The sequence below is a fragment of the Danio rerio genome, chromosome 5 (assembly GCF_052040795.2).
Source record: "Danio rerio strain M-AB ecotype USA chromosome 5, GRCz13ab, whole genome shotgun sequence".
NCBI lineage: Eukaryota > Metazoa > Chordata > Actinopteri > Cypriniformes > Danionidae > Danio > Danio rerio.
The window spans coordinates 47,467,999-47,492,198 of record NC_141025.1 but is presented as its reverse complement, the minus strand read 5'-3'; the positions used below and the strand labels follow the sequence as shown (position 1 = coordinate 47,492,198).

Below are 24,200 nucleotides of genomic sequence, written 5' to 3'. Positions count from 1 at the left end.
CGGTAGGTGAATTTTCATTCATTCATTCATTTTCTTGTCGGCTCAGTCCCTTTATCAATCCAATGTCGCCACAGCGGAATGAACCACCAACTTATCCAGCAAGTTTTAACGCAACCCTGCCTCTGGGAAACATCCACACACACACACACTCATACACTATGGACAATTTAGCCTACCCAATTCACCTGTACCGCATGTCTTTGGACTGTGGGGGAAACCGGAGCACCCGGAGGAAACCCACGCGAAGGCAGGGAGAACATGCAAACTCCACACAGAAACGCCAACTGAGCCGAGGTTCAAACCAGCAACCTTCTTGCTGTGAGGCGACAGCACTACCTACTGCGCCACTGCCTCGCCTGTAGGTGAATTTGCATTTATGGATGTTTCCTAGTGATGGGTTGCAGCTGGAAGGGCATCTGCTGCGTAAAACATATGTTGGATAAGTTAGTGGTTCATTCCGCTGTGGCGACCCCTGATTAATAAAGGGACTAAGCCAGAAAGAAAATGAATGTATTCTACATTCCTAATTTTACATGTTGCTAAAACCAACTACTACCTAATAATGAACAAATAATTAATAGTTTTCTTTTTATAGCTAAAAGTTGTGTATGTAATGGTTTGTTTATAGTGTGAACTGTGCTTTAAACTGAAGTGTTACAATAATTTTAGGTTAGGTTTAGTAAAATGATCTAATTATCAGTTGCAGATCGTCTGTTAGTAAAGTACCAAAATAAAGTGTTATCATAAAATACCCTGAGAGTCTATTAATACTGCGAGCTGACAAACAATTACTTAGTCAACAAAATGACTAAAGGAAGCCATCAAAGTGAAGTATCACCAAAAAGGTGAAGCTAATCTTTGTAAATTGCCTGATTAGCACTGTTGTGTTTCTTTTTTCATTAAAAGCATTGCCAATTCTATTCCAAAATGACAAGTGAGAAATGTTAGACAAATGTGATCCTAACACAGGCTTATTATAAAGATGATAATCCAGCATTTTAAGGTTGAGAATGCTGTGAAACTCTTCTTTTGTTGTTTATGTCTGTTCATAATAGATGTGTATTGGAAATAACCTTTATATGAATGGAGTTCAGCTGGTCGATAAATTGTGCTCAGCCACAAAATGTGTCTTAGAGGTCAAACACTTACTCCTTTGTCATAGCAGTCAGGACTGGCATCATCTTTGCAGCATTTTTCTGCGAGCGTGGTCATTTCATCTGCCACACAGTTCACCTCCTCAAATGTGCCATTCGGGAACTTCTGACTGTAGAGGACAGTGACCCTGCAGGGGGAAAGTATGGGCAAATAGTTATGTAAGCATGTACACACAGTTTACATTTATTAAAGAAAAAAAATATATAAATAAATAAATAAATAAAAATAAACTTTATGAAACAAACTTCACAGACAGATATTTTTCACAGTATGAAGCAAATATTAATAAAATATTAATATAATAAAAATAATAATAAAAATGTATATCCACAAACTGTGGGTGTACTTTATAAATCCTTGAATAACAAAATGTATACTTGCATTTCTTTGAATTTTTCAATTCCAATGACTTGGAGGTCTTGACAAACCTTTTCTTTGGTATAGGTGCCTGTATAGATACAAAAATAAATAAATAAATAAATAAATGCAAATCTAAATAGGCACACAATAACATAACAACATTAATCAACCCTTTCATATAGCTGTAATTTAAGTACCACCTGAAATGTTCTTCTAACATGAACATTTTTCCAACATCACCTTCCTTACTTTAAAGGCAATGGAACAAACTTATTCATCATCATAAATCTGAAATAACTGAACCTACACACAGGTCTGCCTGACAAGTGCTCATTTTAAAAGAACATTTCACATGGCTCTTAGTGGCTTTTGCATCTGAACTCTTCATTTTCTATTTCTTTTTTTAGTGCATTTATTCAGTGCCTTTAGCTCCCAACCTGCAGAGAGCACATATTACATAAACTTTATAGTTATACAAACACCACTAGTTCTGTTAAACTTTAAATAAACATTTGAAAGATAAATCCTACATCAAAGTCTCAACATTAAACTATTAAACTGAATGTCTTGAAAACCTTTCATTTTACCACTGTGAAATAGAAGTTTGTTCTTCCTACCTTTGTCAGCCAGCAATGCTGGGACTATTAAAGCATAAATTAAAATTAAAGATGCATTCATCATTTCTTATTAACCACTGGTTATAATTTCAAGATGAGTTAGAATTAGAAACTGCCACTCCGTGCAGTTTCACTAGAGACAAAAGTGTGCATGGTCAAAAATTAACTACAGTAAAAACAGAGTTACGTAAATATTCAAATGCAAACAAGACTCTGTCAAACCCACAGTTGACCGCTAAAACTTTTTGACAGAAATGACTCAAAATTGCTATGACCTACAGGAACATCTCATGAAAAAATGTAAAGGTTATACACAGAACTGCATATAACAGTTTTAAAGTTTATCTAAGAATACTTCATATCTGGCTTGCCTGGCATTAAGAACAAGGTTAAAAATCTCTTAGGAAAGACACATATTAGCTTTTTACTTATTAAAGCAAGATGCATTGTTCTTTTCACAGGAGAGGGAGTTATCAAAAGGTTTGAGTTTTAGTTTTACATGTAAGCATCTGGGTTAAAGGTTTTACACAAGATTGCAATATTGACCTATACTTGAACACCACAATGGAAAATAACCTGAATTAAATGATGTCAAACAACAACATATTAGTCTGTAGTGGATATATAGTATGTGTTTTTGTTTTGCTTCTCTTTTAAATGTAGGTTTAAATTTTGACCTTTACTTTTTTGGTCCCTATGAGGGATATGACAAATCAAGTGATAACGTTAAAATGCAGATTGTTTCCTGTGTGGGCATTAGGGGTAGGGTTGGTGTAGGGGGAGAGAATCTGTATAATGAAAAAATAATTATCTCTATAAGAAGTCCCCATAAAGATAGTAATACAAGTTTTTAGAAATGGTATTATAAAGTTGTTCCAAACTGATAGATCTTGATTATTTTCTTTCTCATTTGATTTCGAATTTCTTTGGCTCTGGGCATGTCTAGCTTTTGAGGATCTTTTGGTCTACTTCACTTTTTCAGAAATAACGTTTGTGAGAAATACTACAGTAAGAAATTTCCCAATGATTATTTGATGTATTTCTTAAGTTAATTCAAGCCTTTCTGCCTTGATGAGTCACACACAATGCCGTAACAAAGTTCATGCAGATACACACAAACACACACACACAGACGTACGCACATACGCACACACACACACACACACACACACACCCTTTGCACTGTTTTCGCACGGCAAATGTGACAAGATACATGTTAATATCAAAGATGTATAGTAAAGAAGTAGAACTACTTCACTACTGTACTTAAGTACTAAAAGGCAGTACTCCTCTGAAGTATTGTTTTTTTCTCCTACTTCCACTTTGACACAATCTACATTGTAAAAGCGCTATACAAATAAAGCTGAATTGAACTTTTACTTAAGTACATATTTTCGATGAGTTTAATACTTTTACTCTGATAGATTTTTTTATGTGCCGCATCGTTAATCGTTTCCAGGGGTGTCAAAATTATTGATATCGGTTCAGTAATAGATCATAACTGGTTATTACATAATGATGTCATTTATCTCCTTCATGCGATACTATGGCGGAGGCGAGGGCGAGTAACGCTCTTACTACAATGAAGTCGGCGCAGCACACGAGCCGCTATTTCACTACTACGGAGGAATGCTGTAAGATTCATCTATGCCTCTTTCTTTCACTTTGGACGTTTGACGCGCTTGCGTTTGTTTGGTAACTTTTCCTGCCTAAGGTGCGAGTTTTCTCCACTGTGTCTGTTATGGATTACCTACGATAACCTTGTATTATGCGCATATAGACGAATCGGTCAACATCGCTTTAATTTCTAAAGCCGATAGCAGCCCTTTCTGTTGAGCAGGTGAAGAATAATCTATTATAGGGTTGTAAGACCTTGCCTGTCGTGCTTAAAAAGCAAGCGGGATAATATTTACATTTGTTTATTTGCTATGAATGTTCATGCTGTCTTCTGTGCTTGCATTGGAGTTTTGTTTGATACAATCAGAAAGAGCGTTTTTTTTTTTTTTTTTTTGAGCAGGTCAAATTAAGGGTACACTTAATATACTTAAATTCTTAAATATCTTACTGCTGTGTTAAATGACATTATTGTATTACAAATAATATATTAATATATTTATATATTTTAATTAAAAAATTATTGTGTTGTGAAGAAAAATCTAATTATGGAAAGGATTGTTAATGCACCGTGATGCACTGACATATCTAATTAAACCGAATCGATGGCATGATAACCGTAACCGAACTAAACCGTGAGACCAGTGTAGATTTACATCCCTACTTGTTACAATTATAGACCTTTTTCTTGGCTACTTAATGGAAAGCACCAAAGTGACCAGCGTCTTCCGGTAGAATGTTTAGAAATTCTGTTTACAGCGTTTATAACCGGTAATTTGCGATCCGAAAATGGGTTTCAAAAGTGCTTTGAGTGGATTACAGAGTGTTTTTGTGACACACAACTTTGAAAGGTGCGTGTTAAAGCTGTTATAATCTGTCAGATCTGTGGTTCGAGCGCGAGAGAAAAACAGTATCATATGCCATGTTTCTTTTCGTTCTGCTTAATCACGTGCCCCAAAAACAGATATTTAAAATAAACAAAACAATATGATGTCTTCTGACTGCTTTATTAACTATATTACACAATACTTGTACTTTTACTTTCAGTACTTGAGTAGTACATTTTGAAATAAACTACTTGCAATACTTAAGTACAAACAATGTTGAATACTTTAGTACTTCCACTGAAGTATGGTGCTTAAAGAGCACGTCAACTTTTACTCAAGTCACTTTTTGATAGAGTACTTGTACTTTTACTTAAGTCTGGGTCTCTAGTACTTTATACATCTCTGGTTAATATCCACAGCTGTATGGATATCCGTTATGATGATGTACAAAATTAACCAGATTTAACATCCACAAAGCTAGATTGAAGCGTCTTCTTTTATAATTGTACTGACATGCGGCTCTGGTGAGTAAAGACGGTAAAATTGCTATAATTCATGACAAACATGCACTGTTTTAAAAATGTTTCAACTTGTAAAACTCACTCTTGATCACATTTGATTATGGTTGATGATCATGGAGAGCTAATAAGATCTTTTAATCCTGATTGCTCATCCTCTCTTATTGTTTTGATTATATGCACTACAGAGACATGTTAATACCTGGCAGTCAATCAAATCGGTGGGCAGGGAACCACACCCCCATGTCGCTTTGCGGTAGCCCTCAAAATGGAAGGGATTTAGATCCTATTTTAATGTCAGGAAATAAAAAAGAGGCCTATTGCCTTTATATGACCCCAATATGACTGTGGACACACTTTACCTACACACCGTTCTGTCCAAAAAGCTTGCAAAAATATGATTTTCATCATAGGTTTCTAGAGTATACTGCTGGCCACTGTTATACTAAACATACTTCTGGCATAAAAGAATCATTGTGTAAATTACATCAGAGGCCACATTAACACATACTTAAGCAGCAAATAGGTTCTAAAAACAGCAAACAAACTTTGAACTAGAGCAAAGGCCTTAGAGTATATCTGCTCTTTGTTTTCCACAAAATTGTAAACAAATAAGACCTATTTGGGTTTATTAACCTTTCAGTTCATCTGTACGAGCAAACATACAGTCCATAGTCATAGAGGCGATGCACTAGTGAACAGGAGGAGCTTAGATAAGCTCCCAACACATTTTCAGACAAAATAGTAAAAAAAAAAGTCCATTATAATACTGCACTCAATTGTCCAATATATGCATACAATTCAGCATTCAGTTATAGCTTTAAAATATTTATCATGGGCTTTATCTCTTTATTTCTTTATCTCTTGCATAAAAAAGATTGAGGGTTTGATGAGATCAACAGCATTCTACTGTAGGTTTAAGTGCAAATGCTTGTTGGTGCCCAAGGGAACAATGAATAAAAGAAACAGGGTAATATCTATATGAGATTCCATGTGATATATAAAATTTGCATGAGGAAAATTAGGCATGAGGAGAATGTAAGCGTTGGACACAGCATGGTTTGACAGTAAGAGAAAAGGAATATATCTTCATTTAGCTGTTGACACAGAAACAGGATACTTCCTTAGGCTCCGTTTATTATTCTTTGTCATGTTAAAGTTAAAGTGTCCTTTTCATATTCATGATTGTGTTTAATTATATAGCACCCTGTGAGACATAACATTTTTCATAACACTGTACACTGAAAAGTGAAACTACCGTGTCTTTCATTTAAAGTACACCTTTTTATTTAATAAAAAAATAAAAGCATTATTATTATTTATTTTTTTTAAAAAAAAGCTTTTTTACCATAAACTGGCATATTTTCCCAGATTTTGTGTTATATGACCACTTGAAAAATTTCTTATTTGAGTTGATTACTATCTTGCTAAACATTCATAGACACACTGAAAGCACCAGCATATACTTTACTTCAGTTCTTGAAAATAAAACAAAAGCATAATCTAGAGTTACATGTATTTATTATAGTCCACAGTACACATTTATTTTGATTTTGAAGGTGAACCAAAGAATTTCAATTTGCATTTCAATTCAACTTCTTTTCTTCCTTGAGCAAAATAAACATTTTGAATAAATACTAATATTAAATGGCATTTTTTAGTTTCAACCAAGTCAAAACTATAATTTGAGAGACATTTTTAAATGTAGATGTTACAAATTACAGTATATTTTTTAGGTTGGTCCAAAGCAAAATTATTCTTTGATGGAAGGGTAAAAACATAGTTCCCCTTTAGGGAACTTCAACGCTGTATCAAATGTTGATGCTATGGGAGCACTTCATGTTTGACAAAGTCCTGAAGCATGTGTGTACAGTAATCACTACAATGGAACTGGCGGAACGTCACCACGTCTTATGACATGCAATACGTTATACCAGGAAACTTTATAAAACCTGGGCTTGCCATACAGCTTCAACTTCAACTTTGTCGAAACAAGCATCCAGGCATACAGAAAGTAAGAAAATTAGATGCAGCATTGAGGTTCCCTGAAGGGGAACCATGGTTACAGCCATAACCTGAGAATGCAAGAGGTTCTCAGGTTGTTGCTGAACGCAATCCCAACAATGTCTTACTGAGTGCCCGGGTAACATGTCCGCTTCAAGGCTCTAAAGTGTTAGACTCTGGAAAGGGATCTATAACCAGTTGATAAAACTGGCTAAAGGTGTGAAGGGTAAACCTTCCCATTATGTTGGATACATCGGCAAGGATGTTCCATTGAATAAGGCTTTGGAAGCTGCCATACCCATGTTGATTCGGCCCGGAGAGCCAAGGAAAGGGTTGAAAGTAGACTTTGTATGCTAGTGAAATAGCATCTCCACCTGCTCAAAGATTGCTTGGACACAGGGGAACCGCGATGATGGTTTCAGGATAGAGCAAACAACTGTTCTGATGTATGCCACAGGGCAGCTCTGTGGACAAAGGCGTCTAGATCTCTAACTGGACAAAGAAAATTCCTGCTCTTGTGACTTGAAAGGAGGCAGATAAAAGGCCTGTGGCACTATAGGTTGAGCCATGTTAGTGGGGACCTTAAGGGTGCGCTCACACTATGCTATCCAAACCTTGCCCTGACGAGTTTCCTGGTTCATTTGACAAGTGTGAGTACTTTGAATCAAACCCAGGCACGGTTCAGGTGGCCAGCCCTGGCCCGGTTGGAAGAGGTATGCCAGAGCGCGGTTCAGTTAGGCTTTGGCACGGTATGCTTGTAGTGTGAGTGCAAAGTGTGCCTGAGCCCGAAACTGAAAATGTGACATCACTTTTAAGGGACTATTTCATATGGATTTATTAATCATTCTTACTTTTTAATGGAAGCAAACTGACATAGTTTATTAAAGATACAAACCCCTTGCTCACGTCAGCTGCAGCTTCAGCAAACCTCCTAATACATGCAGCATGATGACTTTTATGATAACTTATAAGCGTCAAACGTTGTAGATCTGTTCAGCAAAATATTTCACTATGTATTAATGCATATCAAATGACTAAAAAAAAAAAAATAGAACTACAGCAATCTCCACTTTGCTGAGCATCAATCATGACATGAGTTTGCTAAGGTTTGGAAGGTAAAGATGCAGTATGAGTGCAGGCTGTTGGGGGAGAGGGGATGGGGGATAATTCAAGGCATCTGTAGCTACAGTGAATACGCCCTAAGTCTGTACCCCTCCTTGGGGTACAAGAATGCCCTGAGCATTCAAGGGCCAGAGTCAAGTGTAGAAGAGGCCACCGACTGGGTTCTCCAGTTTCTCCCACAGTCCAAAGACATGCGATATAGTTCAACTGGGTAAACAAAATCATCCATAGTGTAGCGTATGAGTGTTGCTGTAAATGAGAGAGTTTATGGGTGTTTCCCAGCTCTGAGGGTTCACACGTTAGTGTATTCTCAGTGCTGGGTGGCGGAAAAGGCATATGCAACATGGTTGGTTCATTTCGCTGGTCCCTGATCTCTGATAAATCAGGGACTAAGTTGAACGATACCAATTGTATATCCTGGCCATAGATGACATTGTGCTAGGGGACGTTAGATATGCATCTGAAATCATCAGATATGTCATTTTGATGTTAAAATGGAGAAATGGCCATTTTAAGTAGACAAATATCAAAAAAAAAAATGTATTTATGTAATAATTTTTTGTAGCTCAAGATGTAAGGGAATTTTATCAAATGGCTGGGAAAGAGCAATAAATAAAAATGGTACGAGTATTAAAGATTATAATCCATGATTTTTAATAAATAAGATCAGATAGGCACATCTTTTTTTTTTTATTCTACACCTTCTTCAGACATTTTATCATTATTCTTCACACTTACCTGAGACCATTTAACCCCTCTCACCATCTTTCTCAAATACAAAGATCCTTCTTACAGACCATTTCAATTTTACTCAATTCACCCTAAATGCTTGCGTGCTGTTCACTGCTAAAGACCCATTTCATGGTAACTGTGGCTAAAGAGATTTTAAGCCGCACCATGGAAAGAGTTGAATCAATATCATTGATCAACAATTTCAATCCCAGACCTGTTATGGTCCAATAATCCAAAAAGTAGAGGTATATTATTAGTTCATTTTGTTTTCAGCTATAGGTTATGGAATCAAATTCTTCTGTCACACGTCGTTCACATTCTCAAAGTGAAATGAAATAACTGTTTCAGTCATGGTAATCAATGAAATCTCCGTTGGCTGAGTCTCCACTGTGCGTTTTAATCATCAGTCAATACTATATTGCAGTTGGCACCATTTTTAAGACTCTAATAAGCTTCAGAGCTTTACGGGTTCAGAGTACAGGCAGAACACATTGATTTTGAATATCTGTTGTTCTTGGAGGTCAGCTTAGTTTTTTTCAACACTCTTTCAAAGCGCCTTAGATCTGAGTACAATTAACTCATACATTATACTAACGCAATGCAGAATCCATTAAGTCAAAGTCACATAGATTTTGAAATTTAGCTAGATGCTATCATTAGAAATTAGAAGAAGAAAAAGATAGACTTACAGTTTAAGCAACCGGAGATTTTTCTCTTTTGTGCACTATGAACTATAGTCTACCAGACTAAAAGTTCCTATATAATGTACAAACACAGCAAAAATACTTAAGTGTTGAACCCTGCAAACCATCTTAAAGCACCCAGTTTGCCTGGGTGTAATGCTAAATATATTAATAAGCAGATTTATTGAATAAACTGCCAATGTGTGGTAAAAGTTTATCATCACCCATAACAGTAGCAAGGGGTGATTCGCCCCACGGCCAAAAGGTCTAGAATTGTCCTTTTAATTGTTTTATGTAATTTAATATTATATATTATATTTATTATATAATTAATAAAATATATTAATAGTCAATATATATTGTAATAAAGTGTCATTTTAAATCACTCTGGCCAATAATTCGAATCCAATAGAGCCTCAAAGCCACAACAATGTAACACGAGTCACGTGACATAACCCACTGAGTGTTAACATTTGAATCTTTGATGCGACATCCATAGGCTACTGAGTTACGCTGTGGGTCGAAAAGAGCAAGAAGGCAGAAAAAGGCAGGCATCAGCGTCATTATTGCAAAATATTAAACATATGTTCAAAAAGACTGCCAAACAGGGTATAGGGCAAAAATTTCTTCCTAACAGATGAAAATCTACCCCTATCCATGAGGTTCTAGGCTAACTGGCCACATTAGCCGTGGAGGGGGTGTTTCAGAAGACCCACCCCTCACTGACAAAGGTCCAGATATTGTCTCATATATAAACTCATTTGTCCTATTTTAACTGCTATGCCATCATAAATAATGAAAATAACCCATCGAAAAAGGCTTTAGGACTTTCATTACTGTATTGTTTTTAAACAGAGAAAACATTTCAGGTAACTTTTCTTCTAATTCTTGGACCTTATTTCTCAAATGAAAAAATTAGCAATAAAAAGGTGTAAAGTACCAGAAGTGGACCGTATTAAATTCATTTGAATATATTTTAGCGATTGCTGATATCCAGGAATTTTCAAATGTATTTTTTTTTTTACCGAAGTGGCTATAAAAATTCTGAAGAATTAATTATTATTATTTTTGTATTATTATTGGTGTTGTTGTTGTTGTTGTTGTTGTTGTTGTTGTTATTATTATTATTATTATTATTATTATTATTATATTATTATGTTTTAATTATAATTTTTTTTTTTTGAAATGGCCAAATTGTGACTGAGGACAGTTGAATGTGCTGGCCAGCTAGTTTTTTGTCTAATAAATGATGATAGTAGGCTACAGTTTTTTTTTACTTTAAAACTTTAACAAATTGCTATTTTTTCCTAGTGATATATGATGAACTAAATTTGTATTTCAAAAATTAGTCTTTTATTTAGTTATTTATTTTTTGCAATTTTTAGGAAATATTTTTAGTACATCAAAAAGTGTGGTTATGATGACATCTGACTAGCTAATCCAGCAAAAAAAAAATGTCACTAAAATGCAGTATTTAAATCGCATAGTTAAATAGAAACTAAGGCATATAACTGCAAAAAAGTACACTTTTTGAGAAAAAAAGAACCACCCCTTTCACCAGGCTGACTACAAGCCTGACCTGTACACTACATAATCAACTGATTGCTAATCTTAAGCAGAATTAAATAAATATTTGATTTAAGTTTTTGGATGGTTAGATTTATTTATAACCTTCAGTTTCTCTCACTTTATCATAATGAATAAACTGTAATAGTGAGGCTAAACAGTTCTTTTTTGGAATAGGTAAATTGATAAATGTATGTGTTGAAACTGAAGTGTACTACTTTGGATTATACAATTTTGTATAAAGGTCTTAGGGTACATACCATTTTCAATTTCAAGTTTCAAGAGTTGTTCTAAATAGATTTTGGAAGGGTTCAATAAAATGTGTACACAGATATCCAGTATTGCCCATATGGTAAACTAATTTATTTTCAAATATATTTTGAAATGTATTTCAACATATACAATATGGCCAAAAATATAGTATATATTTGTTTTTTTACATGAATAAAACGTTTAAATATAGGTCAGTCCGTGATACTGATGGGGGAGAACGTTTCCTGATTCACTCCTCCAAAACACCCCAAGTTAATTCATTCATTTTCTTTTTGGCTTAGTCCCTTTATTAATCTGGGATCGCCACTGCGGAATGAACCACCAACTTATCCAACATATGTTTATGCCCCTACAGCTGCAATCCATTACTGGGAAACATCCAAACACACTCATTCACACACACCAGGGACAATTTTATCTTTCCCAATTCACGTGGACCACATGTTTTTGGACTTGTGGGGGAAACTGGAGCACCCAGAGGAAACCCAAGCCGACACTGGGAGAACATGCAAGCTCCACATAGAAATGCCAACTGACCCAGCTGAGGCTCGAACATGTGACCTTCTTGCTCTGAGGCGATTGTGCTACCCACTGTACCACGGTGCTGCCACATCCCAAAAGTGACTCAATAATATTTAGTTGTGGTGACTGTGCAGGCCATGGAAGATGTTCAACTTCACTCTAATGTTCATCAAACCACTCTGTCATGAGTATTGCTGTTTGCATTCTGATACACAGCACAGTCTTCAGAATACATGGTGCTTCAGAATGGTTGGGTTGTCCTTGGCAGTTACGAGCCCATATAGTATTAGACCTAGGCAATGCTATGATATTATAGCACAAACCATCACTGATCACTGAACTTATATTTTACAATAAATAAACAGTGACTTTAGAAGGTTACAAGACCTAATGTCAACAGTCAAACATGGATCCTTCATAGATGCCAAACTCTTCCCTGAAAAAGCTCAAAAGTGAGCAATTGAGAAATCTGCTTTTGATGTAATGCAAAATGGTATCATCTGTGCTGTTTGTTGCTAATTAAACTTTACAGGGGTTGCAGTGATGTGCATGCAACACTAATAGTATGTGTTTAAGGGGTTTGTGTGTTCTGCAGATGCTAAATTGGGGTGGAAGTTGCTGTTAAATATACTTGCTGCATGGACAAAGATAAGTCTATAATTACTAAGCAAATGACATTTCAGGACAGAGCTCATGACGCAATTAGAACATCATGACGCAGGGGACAAATGGGGTATGCAGTGTGTAGGGGACTGGAAATCTTCTTAATAGTGCTTTTGAACAATATGAATAATTAGAACCGTTTATATAATTGTGTGACACTGCAGACACCATTTTGAAATTAAAAATAATTTTAAAATAATTAATGAGTTGTACATTTAAACATCCTTTTGAAAAAGTTGTACTCCCAATACATTCATAAGTAAAATTCAATTCATAATGCAGTCAATCAGGGGATGCTAAATTTACATTTATTTGTTGTCATTTAGCAGAGGCTTTCAACCAAAGTGACAAAAGTGTCGGGATTCAGGTGATCATGGAAGAGATGGGTTGTTAGTTGTTGTTTGACTGAATGAGTACTTCCAAAGCAGAGCAGAAACAAGAGATGAGCTGGTAGGACCTCATAAAAAGCATTATATGTGTCCAGAAATGAAGAAAAGTCATTTTAAGGGGGTGGGGAAGATTATGGTATTTGACGAGAGATCATGATTATGAGAGCAAATTAATTTTTACAAAACAACAAAGTGCACAGATACATTATTTATAACAAGTACTACTGTGTAAATAAAAAAGAAGAGCAAATTTTAATTTCATGGTGACTTTAAATGGCAATTACCCTCATGTCTAACAAGGAATAAAGTATTTTTGTTCACTTGGACATTGCAAATTTTTTTTTGTCATTTAACAATGAGCTCTGCCAGCACACAAGAATTTTTTTCTTTTATTCATTTTGTTTATTACTGTATTCATGATGTACGGTGACAGACATAAAGTAAGCAGATATCACGTAACAATTGTGAGAAATACTACAGTAAGAGCTTTAACCATGATTAATGATGTATTTGTTGTGGAGTTAATTTAAGCATTTTTGCGACGATTAGTCACACACAATGCTGTTACAAAGCACACACACACACACACACACACACACACACACACACACACACACACACACACACACACACACTCACACACAAGGTGTGTGTTTAACTTTGCACTGTTTTTGCATGGCAAATGTGACAGGATACACATTATTATCTAGTGCTGAATAGATTTCTGTTATGTTAATGTACAAAATAAACCCGATTTAACGTCCACAAACCTAGATTGAAGCATATTCTGTTATAATTGTACTGACATGCGGCTGTGGGGATAAAGTAAAGACAGTAAAAACGCTGTAATTTATTACAAACATCCACTGTTGTAAAAACGTTTTCAACTTGTAAAACTCACTCTTGATCACATTTGATGATCATAGCGAGCTTAACAGATCTTTTAATCTCAGTTGCTTTGCACACATCCTGTCTTGTTAATATGATTATGCATATTATATGATGATACATTCGCGTATCATCATATTAACTGTCTTGTTAATATGATGGTATGCGAATGTCAATCAATTCGCTAGGGAAAGGAAACTGCACTCCTACTGTACCTCAAGTTGCGGTGGGCCTCAAAATTGGAGGGATTTAGATCCTTTTTTATCGCCAAGAAATTAAAAAAAGAGGCTTATTGTCTTTATATCAACCCAATATGACTGTGGACACACTATACCTACACACAGTCCTGTCCAAACAGCTTACAAAAGATGATTTTCATCAAAGGTGCCCTTTAACAGAGGCAAAAAAAAATTCTATAAGATTTTATGGGTAATTAAAATATGATGTGCATATGTGTGTGTGTTTGCCAGGGGATTATCCTAGTGGCACATGAGTCTTATTACCAAAATAGCAAAGTATAGAGGTGTGTTCCAATTGGGACATATCATCCTCCAAAGGGCAATTTAGAGTGAAAACAAACATGGCTGCCATATTGAACTGTCATTTCAAACCTAAGCTCTTAAAACTAGCCACAACCAAGCGCCCTTCGGAATAAAGGATTTTAAAGTGTACAACTGATGGAAAATTTAGACCCCATGAACCTCTGTGCAGGAAAGTTGTTTGGTGTCACAGAATAACAACTGTTGTGCTTCTCAATATCCTTCCCTGTTCCTACAAAACAGGAAATATCCTACAAAGCAGAAAGCGATTGAGCTCAGCATCTTGTAGGACAACTCAATTTTCTAATTGCACCGCGAGGAGGTGAGAATTGAGGAAAGAGGACTGTTCCTGAGGAGTCACGAGCACGGAAACACAGATGTATCCTATGAGAAAGTGTTTAGCTGACAAAGCTTAAGAGGCATATAAATTCTTCCTCCCATTCACATCTGCACGGGTCGCTTACCATGGTGGAATGTTTAAACACTCATAAATGTGAGTATGAAATGAAATGTATTCATCCATAATTTAGAGTTATTCCAAGGGGGTGCAGTAGGGTGGCAGACACAGGACTTGATTTGTTGCTATTTTTAGACCAGCACAACTGTCGGTTTTACGTTTTGCATCACATTGTTTATTTAGCAAATCCATTTGCACCACTTTATGGACTCATGGCTATGCTTATCTGAAAAGGAGGTGTGTTAAGGCATATTGTTGTCATGTTGCTATTTTGATGCAACTGAAATAGACAGTGCATTGACCAAGTAAAAGCTGGTCTAAAGTTAATGCCGCAGAGTTTTTCTAATTTAAAGAGCGCATTATTGCTTAACACACACAGGATGTAGCAATACACAAATATCTTTACATATTAAAAAGAATAAAAGGATTAAAATGTTTTTAAAAATTACTATTTTATTATTATCATTTAAAAAAATACTACCTACATGCCTTCTTCACTTTGGGGGCTTTGGAATCTGGCTCTGTTGTAGTCAATTTATTAATGACAATTTGTATTTTTATAATGTTATTATTAGTAGTTGTATTTATTTATTCATTCATTCATTTTCTTTTAGGCTTAGTCACTTTATGAGGTCACCATGGCAGAATGAATCGCCAGCTTATCCAGCATCCAACACTGGGAAACACCTATGTACTTTTACACACATTCAATTTATTCAATTTACCTGCACCACATGTATTTGGACTGTGGGGGAAACCGGTGCACCGGGAGGAAACCCACATGAACACAGGGAGAACCTAAAGGGGCTAATATTTTGTCCCTAAAGTGGTGTTTAAAAAATTTTAAACTGCTTGTATTCTAGCTGACATAAAACAAATAAGACTTTCTCCAGAAGAAAAAATATTATCAGACATACTGTGAAAATGTCCTTGCTTTGTTAAACATTATTTGGGAAATATTTAAAAAAGAAGAAAATAAATCGAAGGGGGCTAATAATTCTGACTTAAACTGGATGTAGCAAAGGCCAGCTAGTAAAGTGATGTGCAGGTAAACCTCACTCCTCTGACCTCTAAATGGTGCTCTAGTGGCATATTAATTTTTTCCCTAGGCTATATGACACTTAATAGGTAATTCCCTTTTATTTAAGAGCATAATTTAAGGATGTTGCTTATTAATCGGTTATCTTAAGTAAAGAAAACCGTTATGTGTTTCAGGACAAAGAGCAAGTAATAAAATGTAGGCTATGGCAAATATTTTGTTGGGCTCAGCAGCTATCCACTATGCATTTATAATTAGATTTTTATTTTTATTTTACCACATTATATGAAAACATAAACATCTGCTTGAGGATATAGAACACATTTTGTTGTGCAGTTTTTCCCAATCCATTTGTAGAGCAGCTCTGCACAGGACTGGCTGACAGAAAATAAGGTAGTTTCTAATGGTTTCACTCGCCCAAAAACTGCATGATTTGATTAATACTGTATCATCATATTCAAATACTTTATAAATAATATTTAAAAAGTCCACTGCTGTTTACTGAATTCGGAAAATATCTAGAATCTTTTTTTTTTTTTTTCAGATAGGCTTGTCAATGAAATGAAAGTTTAAAATGCCTTTTAATTTATTTGTGTTGTATATAACTACATTGTTGATAGCTTTTATTTGTTTTATATAGTTTTTTTCATTTAATGTGATTTTATTATATGTGATATTTGTAATTCTTTAAATGATTTCAATATAGCTTAGCCCATTTTATCTATAACACTATTGTGTTGAGCCTAAAAAAGTGGACATGTAATTTATAAAGTTTTTTGTTTTTCTGTTGTATTCATATTTTGTGATATATTCGAATTAATGAAAGAAAAAAGAAAGAAAGAAAGAAAGAAGGAAAGAAAGAAAGAAGGAAAGAAAGAAAGCCAGCTGCTTGTGGCATCAAACAGAGCTGTAAAGCGAGGGCTTTACACGCCGGTCTTGTACACACACACACACATGCATCTAAACGCGTGCGTTTCATGCACAAATACAAACTTTGAACTTGACAAAAACCTCGACAGCTTAAATTTACTGGCTGTAACTGTGACTGTCTTTAATGTGGTGTAAATGCATTATTGAAACATCAAGAAGGATGCAGCAAAAAATATCACATATTAAATTAAACCTACTTTATTATTGTATGCAACACCCTTAAAAGGGAAGCATAAGGCAGATCCTAAGCAAAAAGATCCCTAGCCTATAAGGTGTATGGAATAGCCTGTCTTAAACTGACCAGCTATACGTTTTTCTTTCCCTTATATATTTATTTATTTTAGTGCATGTACTACACCATCCTCACCAGACTCTAGGCAACCTTTGCATCTCCTTTCACTCTGCCCCGAAGCCCCAGCTGGCCCTCTTTGGCCCAAGGTATTTGGTGGGCTGAAAAAGGCTGGCCACTGGCCCTGAGGAAGCTCCGCTTTGACCCAATTAGGCCCCGGAAGTGACAGTGGAAACGCAACTGGCCCTGGCTCGCACTGGCATGCACACTTTCAGCGTGATAGTGGACATTCTGCTATTGGTACCGGAACCTGGGATGGGAGTGAAGTTTAGGGTGATGAGTGTAGCAGAGGCCAGCTAGTGACGTGCTGTACAGGTAAACCTTGCTCCTCTGACCTCTAAAAGTGCTCTAGCGACAGATACTAGAGGTGATGGTCTTTAGCCTCCTTGTTAGAGCAACCGACTCCCATGCAAAAAGTTGTCAGTTTGATCCCAGCTTAGAGTGGGTTGGTTGGTGTAGCATTGGTGGGTACATAAAACCAGGAACGGGAGTGAGGTTTAGGGGGTGGGTGTAGTAGAGGTCAGCTAGTAAACTGCTGTGCAGGAAAACCTCACTCGTCTCCTCTGACCTCTAAAGATGCTCTAGCGACAGATGGATGCATGTGTTACAACTGACTCTCTGACTGTTACAACTTGCCTCACAGGACGGGTAAATAGTAACAGTTTTACTCCTGCTACTTTTTGCAATGCTGCACTGAGACCATAGGTCCGGTGATCATAATTTCAGTGCTCATTTGTAGAAGAGGCTTGTGTTTATCTGCAAAAAAAAAATGGTATGTCTAACCCCATTACTTTGTTCATTATTTGGCCAAAACCAAAAAGTGTTTGTGTCCCACTCTCCCCTAATAAATTTTGACAAGTGCAGATTCTATGCTATGACGTGTCCTGAAACTCTTTAAAAACATTGTTCATCAGTAGAAAAGAGCATAATTAAGCAGGTACAACTGTTTTATTATTGTTATTTTAGACATAAATGGAAGATCTAAAATTGTCGGCAATTAAATAAGTCACTGTTGCTATCAGTTGATGGTTTCTTAACAATAGGCTCAATAACCTCTAATTTGAAAAGGTTCAGGAATTGGCATATATAAAGAATTTCCTGTTATGATCAAGACAGATTTGTTGATTTCAGTATTAACTATTTAATTACACAGTGCCATTATTAGTAATATATTTGTACACAGTCACTTCAGTGCAGTTTCCACAAGCAAGTTTTATTTATTTATTTATTTACTTTTGTTACTGTTTTCAATTATTTGTTTAACAGATTTGGTTTGACAGATGACTTTTTTTTTAGTCAGATGAGAATAAGAATATGTTATTAGGTAAATCCATGTATTTTTAGGCAAATATTGCTATGCTTTCAATGGCATGTTTTTCATGACAGACTGTTCTCTCCCTTTTCACATAAACAATTTAAAATTGAATTAATATTTATTCATTCATTCATTCATTCACTTTCGTTTTGGCATAGTCCCTTTATTAATCTGGTGTCCCCACAGCGTAATTAACCGCCAACTTATCCAGCATATGTTTTCCAGACGCAACCCATCACTGGGAAACATTTACATAAACTCATTCACACTCATACATACACTACGGACAATTTAGCCTACCCAATTCACCTGTACCACATGTCTTTGGACTGTGGGGGAAACCGGAGCACCAGGAGGAAACCCAAGCAAACGTAGGGAGAACATGCAAACTCCACACAGAAACGCCAACTGACCCAGCCGAGGCTCGAACTAGCGACCTTCTTGCTGTGAGGCGCCAGCACTACCTACTGCGCCTCTGCATTATTTGTTTAACAATAATGACTTGCTGTACTTTATGCCTACTTAAAAAAATAAAATAAAATAAATAAATAATAATAATAATAATAATAAAATACATGAATGGATCCTGTTTACAGGAAGCTATTTAATATGCTAGATCAACTATTATCATAACTGACAAACAAAACAGCTTCCCTATACATACAGTAATTGAATATAATGGAAACTCAGGAGCTTGGTGCTCTGTTTTTGAATGGGAAAATTAAGAGTAATCCCCTTAATGTTTCAAAATGATGGAGCACCATGCAAACGAAATACATGCTGTGTCAGACATTGTTAGTTATTCAAACATGGTAATGTTTTACGTGTGTCATGTCTGCATACAGTACCTTTCATTGCTCACCAGGTATAAATTAAAGATTGTTTTTATCAAATCCTTCCTAGAGAACATTTGTTGTAAGCTACATAATTATATGACAGTCATCAGAGTTATATTAATTATATTTAAATCATAATTGAACATTCCAAAATATGCTCAAGACTGGGGACTTTATGTATTGAAAAAACGTTCCTGTGATTTTTGCATGAGTGATATACAGCATAACGTTTTTAAAATGTACAATGTTTACTACAGATCACTTTGTTATTCTTTAGGCGAACAATTATGGAAAAAAACATGGAAACTAATTCTTTGTCATTCATTGTCTGACCATTTGCTTCCTTCTTTGGACTGGAGGTCCTTCTCTGTTGATGTCAGTTTGATGGCTTCAGCTACAATATTCTTAATCACACCACTCTAACTTTTAGTTTTCAAAGAGAGAATGATGTGCACAATCAATAAAACCCCACCTTCTACTCAAAATTCAGTTTCAGTTGGAAGTACATCTGTATCCTAAATTAAACCACATAGGCTCATTCTGAAAATGTAGCCCTATATCTATTTCTAGAGATCTCGAATTATGTAGCTAGAAGTATGTATGGCTGCATTTCGTCTTTAAAACGAATGCTATTGGGCCATATGACGCTGTTCCTTAATGTGTTTATCAGCTGACTGCTTACCTTCGTATGGATAGCTTTCTTGCTGTGACCAGTTTATCTAGTTAGCTCACCATGTACGTTGGTGGATTGAAGATGCAGAAAGGAGTTGACCACAACTACGGAGTTCAATTCCTGCAAAGAACAGTTCCAGAAAGTGGGTAAGACAAAAACAGAAGATAAAAAAATTAAACACATGAGTAAATAACAGGGTGAGTATGTAGTAAAATCTGAAACGTGGTAAAAATCAGGCGAGGACTTTTGTTTTTCTGGATTGCTTTTTAAAACTGCCAGTTGGGTTTAGGGAAGTGAGTGGGCAGGTTTAACACGCATGGTTTAAAACTCTGCTGGGGCAGGGGTGGAAAGACCCAAACAGTGCGGAAACAAACAAACAAACAAATTCATAAGCATTTGAATTTATCACTAATAATAACATCCATATTTTGGTATTTTGATAGTTTAGCCTCTCGTAGAGACCAAATAGTGTAGTGATATATATATATATATTTTTTTTAATTCCAATATTAAAATGAACATTATTATTATTGAGATTTTGGTCACTCCTCTCTTAAGGTGTGTGTAAGTGAAGTTTAATTTTAAACTAATTTAGAGAGGAGCATGTGCTCATGATTGACCCAGCTGGTCCACATTAGCTAATCATGATCCTCCAATCAAAGGATCCCAAATCACTATATATATCCTCATTTCCTTTCTACAACTATCTTCGTCTGGAAGAATCCTCCCCTTCTTCCTCCTTAATCCAGAATGGGTGGCACGGTGGCTCAGTGACTAGCACTGTTGCCTCACAGCAAGAATACCAATGGTGTTGGGTCCTCGCTGAGCCATCTGGTATTTCTGTGCGGAGTTTGCATGTTCTCCCCGTGTCTGCGTGGGTTACCCCCGGGTTCCTCGGTTTCCTCCCACAATACAAATGTGCTCTATATTAGATAAATTAAGCCTAAATTTTTTTAAAAATAATGTCTTACTCTCAGGAAGTTCGCCTTGGCCTCAGCAGCGGGGGAGTTTGAGATAGACCTGAGCTCAATCTCCACTCGCCCTGGAAAAGGGGGGGAGCCCTGGGCTCGAGGATCCCTTGAGCTCAGGGCTCTCTCCCGGGACAGCATGCCAAACAAGCTATGTATAAATCATGAGCTAAGTGTGAACTCTTGAAATAACAGATAAATAACTCCTTTTAAATGGGGCATCAGCATCAGCTTACACTGTTGCAATGATTAACAATCAAATATTGTTCATTGAGTTATACAAATGTAAAGGTGTTTCTGACCTAATCGTAAGGATAATGAGATCATCTAACTTATAGAACCTTTTATTCTGTGGTCACACTAGAGTTTAGTGCATGCAAAATTCTGTTGTAAGGCTCTGCGAAAAGGGGCACGATTAAACAAGATGATTATACATTTTAAAAAGCGAGTGATTAGTCCATATTTTAACTTCCTGTCCATAGAGGTCATGTTTTGAACATCGATGTGTCTCACGCAGTCACATGTTGCGATTTAACAGGTCACAGTTCATCAAGTTTGAACTTTGCACCACTACGAACTGAGGCTCAATTTTTTTCCTAATAGCATTAAGCAATATAAGTGTGAACTCTTGAAATGTACAACAAATGAAGTGCATAGGCATGGATCATGAAGGTGATTAAGCTGAGGATTTGTGATAATTGCTCTGTTCATCTCTCATCTTTTCTAATAACAAGCTAGAGTCTGATAAGGTAAACCTTTTTCCAAAATAACAAACAACTGAGAATGTTTTTGTTATTGATGAATATCAGTTTAAAATAATTAATTACAATATTTTATACTGAAGCACACTATACCAAGGTCTCATTCTGTGGTGTAACACTTGCATTGAAAACCACCTATCTTGTAAAAAACAACACAAATTGTATACCACCACCACGAACAACACAAATTGTGTACCACCACTTTCAACTTTCAACAGAATGTTTTATCCTTTCTCTGAAAGACAGGATTGAAAAGATGGCATTTTTCAAATCCATCCATTTCAAATCATTTACTATTTCTCAGTCTTTAACTCTTCAGGGTATCTCCATTTATTTCCTAAAAACCTTATATTATTTCTTCCTTTTCCTTGGCTCTAACCTTTCTAACATTTTGTCTCAACTGCATTCAAGGAATGGGTTTACCCCAAAGTTAACATTCTTGCTTCTGTGGAAAATAACATTTTATTATATAATAATAGTAAACATAAATAAATAAATAGTTAGTTAGTTAGTTAGTTAGCTAGTTAGTTAGTTAGTTAGTTAGTTAGTTAGTAAAAAATGTTCCCCACTGGCTATCAATATATGCTCGCTCTTAAACTTCTGTACTGAAGAAAGTCATATAGGTTTGGCACTGTGAGCAATTGATGATAAAATGTGTAGGTCAATTGATCTTTTATCAAAAAGTTTTTTAGAGTTACCAGTTTTTAGAACTGTTATACAAGTATAACATGTCAAAACTAGAAACAGTAGCCTTATCTTTATTCTCTCTTATGAGTACCTTTATCTTTATTCTCTCCAACTTATGAGAGGGATACTGCCTTTGGATGTTTCAGAGAGTTTTTCTATGTTTCCTTTCCCAGACATGAAAGATGTTGATCTACTGTATAATACATAACACATCAAATATTTTTTATTTTTTACATTTCTATACAAAACAACACATTGAGGGTAACGGAAAACAATCATGCAGTCATGACTGTAAACTTTAAATTCGAATAATATGAATAATATGCTATCTATCATTAAATCAAATACATGCAAATGCCTTAGACTTGGACTAGTACTTGAATTTAATTCCACCACATACATTTAATAAAGCTATGATGACATAAAGACATGCTTCACTATCCCACTGAATTGTATTCTCTTTTTCAATTATTTCCACGATTCACTTTTTTTGTCTATTTATTTGCCAAATGCTATTTGCTTTAATGCTATAACTCAAAAATGTCCAGTATAAGTGAAATATCCGATTAACCATTCAGCTTTTGGCATTATTACTTTGTGATGTAATTATTTAATGTATATTCTCTGTTATAGATTTCAAAATTTTCTGTTGAGAAATAAGAAAAAAAGGGCCCTGTTTGGTGACTGCATCTTTAAAGAATTGGAATTAGTAGCAGATGTTTAAAGGAAGAAGTTTAAAGGTGCAGTGTGTAAGATTGACACTAAATGGTTGAAATAGAGATTGTGGTTCCTCCTCTGACGACTACCCGCAAATGTTAGTTGTCAGATTGATGGCAACAACAGTCTGCACCACACCCAATGACGCATGACAAAAAGCAAACCTTTTCCACGTTGAAGAAATTTTTTGTCCAAAACATCACTTGAAATTTCTGTTTTAGCAACAGTTTCTATTTCTCACAACTGAAAAGTAGCATAAACTTCTATGAAAACAATCAAATTAGGTACTGATTATGTGCTTTTTACAATGTTAAATGCTATGAATGTGAGTTTGATTGACTTTTTACATGACATTTATTGACATATTGAAAGTAGCAGCAGATAGTTCACCTCAGATCTTGAAAATAATAATAAAAAAACATATTAAAAAGTGCAAACCAACAAAAATCAATCACTCAGTATGTACTTTTAATAATGTTGAAGAGGTTTAATATGTAATAAACAAATTCTAAACCTTACAATTTTAGCTGAAGTGCAGTGAGTGCACTATTCATTGCTTCTGAATGGCTGTATTTAAGAGTTTCTCTCATGTTGCATAATGTAGGTACAAATAGATTTCTGGTCACTGGAATCTTGTCACATTTCATGTTGCAATATATGCTGCTCATTTTATAACTGAATCTGAGTCTCATTTCGGAGGCTGCAGTGGTCCTGCAGAGGTTGCAGTTTTAGCTGCACCCACATGCATCGAGTAGCCTTCAGGATTGAAATGAAATGTGATGTGTTTTCCACCAAGGCAACACAGAGTGCAGAAATATAATTGGGTTAATTGCAAGTGGGCGAGTTACAGCGACAAAACAACAGGTCTTGATGGTCCAGAGCTCCTTCCGTGGGATCCGAGGCAGGTGAGCACCGCAGGTGTATCAACTTACGGGGTGGCCTCACTCCGTTCCCATGGCTCTCGGCCACGCCCCCTCGCCACAGTGTGTCTGTGTG

At 35.8% G+C, this 24,200-nt stretch overlaps 2 protein-coding genes across 3 annotated transcripts in view; one reads left to right on the top strand and one right to left on the bottom strand.

Annotated features, from left to right (window-relative positions):
• Nucleotides 1-2,347, bottom strand: part of gc (GC vitamin D binding protein) — a 45,726-nt gene extending 43,379 nt beyond the window's left edge. The window contains exons 1-3 of one of the 2 annotated variants that reach the window (XR_015490116.1): nt 2,133-2,347; nt 1,537-1,603; nt 1,150-1,282 (exon numbers count right to left, since the gene is read on the bottom strand). Coding sequence is in view for 1 of the 2 variants with exons in the window: in NM_001002568.3 (NP_001002568.3) it covers nt 1,150-1,282; nt 1,537-1,603; nt 2,133-2,196 (264 nt within the window). In the remaining variant the exon portion in view is untranslated. The remainder of the gene's footprint in view (nt 1-1,149; nt 1,283-1,536; nt 1,604-2,132) is intronic. The other variant, NM_001002568.3, reaches the window with a different exon arrangement.
• The window catches only part of npffr2a (neuropeptide FF receptor 2a), a 231,236-nt gene that overhangs the window by 55,344 nt on the left and 151,692 nt on the right, over nt 1-24,200 (top strand). The window lies entirely within an intron of this gene.